General features: G+C 47.2%; 1 protein-coding gene across 1 annotated transcript; it reads right to left on the bottom strand.

Annotated features, from left to right (window-relative positions):
• Positions 1-2,452: 2,452 nt before the first annotated feature.
• On the bottom strand, positions 2,453-2,911 carry LOC122504844. Its single transcript, XM_043616135.1, has one exon. The coding sequence runs from the start codon at positions 2,909-2,911 to the stop codon at positions 2,453-2,455; it is 459 nt and encodes a 152-aa protein (XP_043472070.1).
• Between the last annotated feature and the right edge of the window lie 1,204 nt (positions 2,912-4,115).

Here is a 4,115-nt window from a genome sequence, read left to right as displayed (position 1 = left end):
CTCCTGCCAACTCAGAACGAATCTTTTTCTTGACTCTAAGCGGATTAAAGCTTTGAGTCTTTCTCTACGCTCCGGGTTGCCTACTAGATTTTTCGAGAGCTGGAAATTCTCCTGCCTTTCCATCACCAACAAATCCATTGGCGGTAATCTAGCAAGCACCCGAAGAGCGCAATCAGACACCGTTCTGAAGGCTGAAGTTATTCTCCTTGCTGGCTCTCTCTGGGCCGAGAGAAGTCTGTCAGAGATGCTGTGGATCTTAAGGGCTGAAGCCCATACAGGGGCAACATAAAGCTGCTTTGATTGAAACACAGTCGCCACCAGTCTTCGTTTATTTTCCCTGGGGCCACCGATATTGGGCATCATCCTCGAGAGGTTTCCCATGCATTCGGTGGCTTTGAGTGTTGAGATGTTAATATGTTGGCCAAAACTTAAACGTTTGTCCAACCACACTCCCAGGTACTTAAGCTTATTTCCCCATGCGACTTCAGTTCCTCCCATTTTAATCTTCGGGGCTTCATAAACTCTCCTGTCTGTGACGAGTAGAGCTTCGGTCTTCTCGAGGGCCATTTTCAGACCATGCCGATATAACCAAAACTCAGCTCGCCGCAGACTATCTTCAAGTTTTATTTTTAGCAGTTTCAAATTCTCGTCGTAACATATCAAAAGCACGTCGTCCGCGAACCCGGATATAGACGTATCTTTGGGTAAGTCCAACCTCAGAAAACCTTCATACATAACGTTCCAGATGGTTGGTCCCACCTTTGATCCTTGGGGAGCTCCGCATGTCATTTTCTCTTTGATATGACATGCATCGCTCTCGTAGACAACCCATCTGTCGCTAAGATAGTTGTCTATCATTCGCAACAGATACGTTGGTACCCCTTTACATTTAATTGCTTTCATACAAATGTCCCATTTCGCGGAATTAAACGTGTTACGGATATCGATTGAAACGAGCGCGCAAAAGCCCTTCTTCCGCTCCTCTTTGACTTTTTTCGCCTTTTCGAGAACTGCTAAGATCGCGTCTACTGTCGACCGGCCTTTCCTAAAACCGAATTGATTCTCTAATAGGCTATTTTCGCCTACTAGAATTCCCTGAAGTCGTTCTAGAATCATTCCCTTTAGAAGTTTACCCATCGTGTCCAATAAACAAATTGGTCTAAACGATGAGACCTTATCTAAAGGTTTATCTCCTTTTCTCAGGAGGACCAAACTCTGTGTTTTCTAGTCACTGAAAAACTCTCTACTCTCGAGACATGTATTAAAGACGTCGAGGAGTAACTCTGGATACACAGCGATTACCTTTTTGAGGATCTCGTTGGGTATTCTGTCGTTGCCTGGCGCTTTGCCGTTCCTCAACGTTTTTGCCACCTTTTTAAACTCCTCCAGCGTGAAGCCAAACCCTATGGGTCCTTCTCCACTTTTCCGATCAGGTCCTTCCAACACGATTTTTTGCTACTCCTTATAGCCCGCTTAAAAATATGCCTGGCTTTGTGCCACTCTTCTTGCAGCAGAAGGTCTCCCTTTGAATGGGTGTATTTCCTCCTCGCTGCGTTGCATTCTCTTCTTAAGCGGGCTAATTCGTCGCTCCACCAGTACAGAGCACCCTTCCTAGCTTTTGTTTGGTGCCGGCGAGGCATAGAGTAATTGCACGTTGCAATAATAACTCGCCTCGCCTCACGCACTTTGTCACCCACGGAAATTGGCTTCGTCATCCAGCCTAGCTCATGTATAGCTCGAGCCTCGGCCAGAGACTCCGCCAACTTCTCCCGATTTAGCCGTCTGAGGTTCCAGGAGGGTCTATTGTGGCCAACATGCGGCCTGGTGTTCCTTCCTGATTTTTCTCAGCGACTTTAAACTCTGTACTGGTGGTCACTCATAGTCGTTTCGTCCAGCACTCCCCACCGCACTATTCTACGGGCCACGCGGGGCGACGCAATTGTCAAATCGATGAGAGACCCTGACACCCCGCGCCTGAACGTGAACTCTTGTCCCCGGTTCACCACCACTGAATCGTTTGCTGCGACCATGTCCGATACCAAGGTTCCCCTCTTGTCTAGACGAGTCTCTTCCCATTCCGGCGACTTACTATTAAAGTCTCCCGCAATGAGGACATCTCCGCCGAAAGCCTTGATGCTTTCTTCAAGAGCCTGAACCTCGGCATTGAACTTTTTAAAAGGATCGTTTGGAGAGAAGTAGCAGCTGTAAACGCGTACTCCCGCCACTTCCACCCAAACGAAAACCCGCGTCGGTCTCCAGAAAGTCACCAATGGTGATGTCCGGATTACATATTTGAATACCTGATCTCTTGGATGCATCCTCAAACCAGACAGAGGATTCTAACTTCCTATACTGCTCATTGAAAAGCAGTATATCAGCTCCCCTCTCTCTGGCAGTCTGCATCAAGAGATCTTGCGCGACTTTTCCCTTCCTGAGATTAACCTGGAGAAACCTAAGCTCTGGACTTTAGATCTTTTAGTATCTTCCAGTACACCGGGCAGGCTCTGCTCCCTGAAGGATGTTTTGTGTCTTCCATCCCACGATCGGAACAGTCAATGCACTGGGCTACCCCTTTGCACTGACTCTTCCTGTGGTCGAGACCGCCACACCTCCAGCAAGCCTCCTTTCGGTCCGGCCCACTGCATCCTCCAGCCAGATGGCCGTAACAGAGGCATCTAAAGCACCTCTCTACTTCCACTCTGGCGTGGACTCTGCAGTTGACCCACCCTATTTTTACTCGCCTGGCCTTCAGTAACGACTCCGCTTCCGTTTCCGAAAGCCGCAGAATGGCCTTCTTCGTGTTACCATACCGAGCGAAAAGCTGACACAGAACTTCTAAGTCTGGCCTGCCAAGTGCACCTCGGACCGCCAATACAACATCTTCTTGGACTATGGTTTCGTCGAGGTTCATGCGTGTTTTGTGTCTTTGTGTGTACTTTACTTTTTAAATTTAACATGCGCGTGTGGAAAAAAGATGTCAGTGTGTTTGTGTCTTCTGGAGTAACTTATCAGAGGTGGGATCTGTACCGTGCACCATTCCCGTCGACCGCAGGACGGAGACCCGGTGCTTCCCCTCTCTAAGAGTCCAACAGTTCTATTTCCAGAGTTGGATGACCAGCTTCCCCAGTCTGAAAGAACGACCAAACGAACATTTCTTCATAGGGTTACTGGAACCACAAGGACAGCGGGGTTTAGCCCAAGCAAGTAGTCATCGCTTCCGTTTGAAAATCGAGTGTTAGAACACAGGATTATTCGCACAGATAGCAAATCCATCCTCATCGGTACTAAGAACTGCAGGAGCAAGAAGCGGAAAACAAACAGGAATCCGATCGGCCGCAGAGGAGAATGGTCCCTAAACAATCCACTTCTTAATACCTCTTTCTATTTATCTACAAATTCTTTTAAACAGTTCTCCATGTCAGTGGCTGATCTTAGATATAGGAAAACCGGTAAAGTTTTACTGCCCGAAAGGAGGGGAAGGAAATCTCCTTCAGTTTGCCTTAAAGCTCAAATTAATGTACACGATACATTATGAAAAAAAGAGATATAAAAACAAAAAGTATTTTCACAATAGTATGCACTAAAAAAGAACGTTCCTCGACCTCGCCTATCTTAATTCTCCGGAAACCGTTTTCACATTACATCGTGAGAATAAAGTGGTTGGCGATGCTTAAGCCGTACTTCGACTTGCTTCATCCTGCTTGGGTTTTCTGATAAGTTCCTTAATTAGCGAGATTTGTGTCTCGATCATCTAATTCGATCTTCTTTTGTCTAAGAAGATTTTCTCGCTATTGCGAGGTGCTGGGAAAGGTCCGCAAGGAGGTAAACTCGGAGAAAAGTCAGACTAGAGTAGTTAGAGCAAGACCAACCAAGAATGGAGACCTCCTCATTAGGATAGGTGGTTCCACAGACAAGAACGGGTTTACTGAGGAAGTGACCATAGTTGTGGGTGATTTGGGTAAGGTGCAAAACGCGGACCGAAGGATTACTCTGGAAATTCGCGACCTGGATTGCCTTACCCAGGAGGACGAGGTGCAGGAGACACTATCGGGTCTTATAAGTGAACCGGCAGAAAGCAGAAGAGTGACGGTTCTTGGACCTAACAAGCGAGGAAT

Source organism: Leptopilina heterotoma, unplaced genomic scaffold (genome assembly GCF_015476425.1).
Source record: "Leptopilina heterotoma isolate Lh14 unplaced genomic scaffold, ASM1547642v1 Lhet_323, whole genome shotgun sequence".
Taxonomy (NCBI): Eukaryota; Metazoa; Arthropoda; class Insecta; order Hymenoptera; family Figitidae; genus Leptopilina; species Leptopilina heterotoma.
Note: the sequence above shows the minus strand (reverse complement) of the source record. Positions and strands in the feature narration are given on the sequence as shown.

What these genes read in the sequence shown, in the direction of transcription:
- LOC122504844 (XM_043616135.1), bottom strand. Translation starts at nt 2,911, where the DNA reads ATGAACCTCGACGAAACCATAGTCCAAGAAGATGTTGTATTGGCGGTC.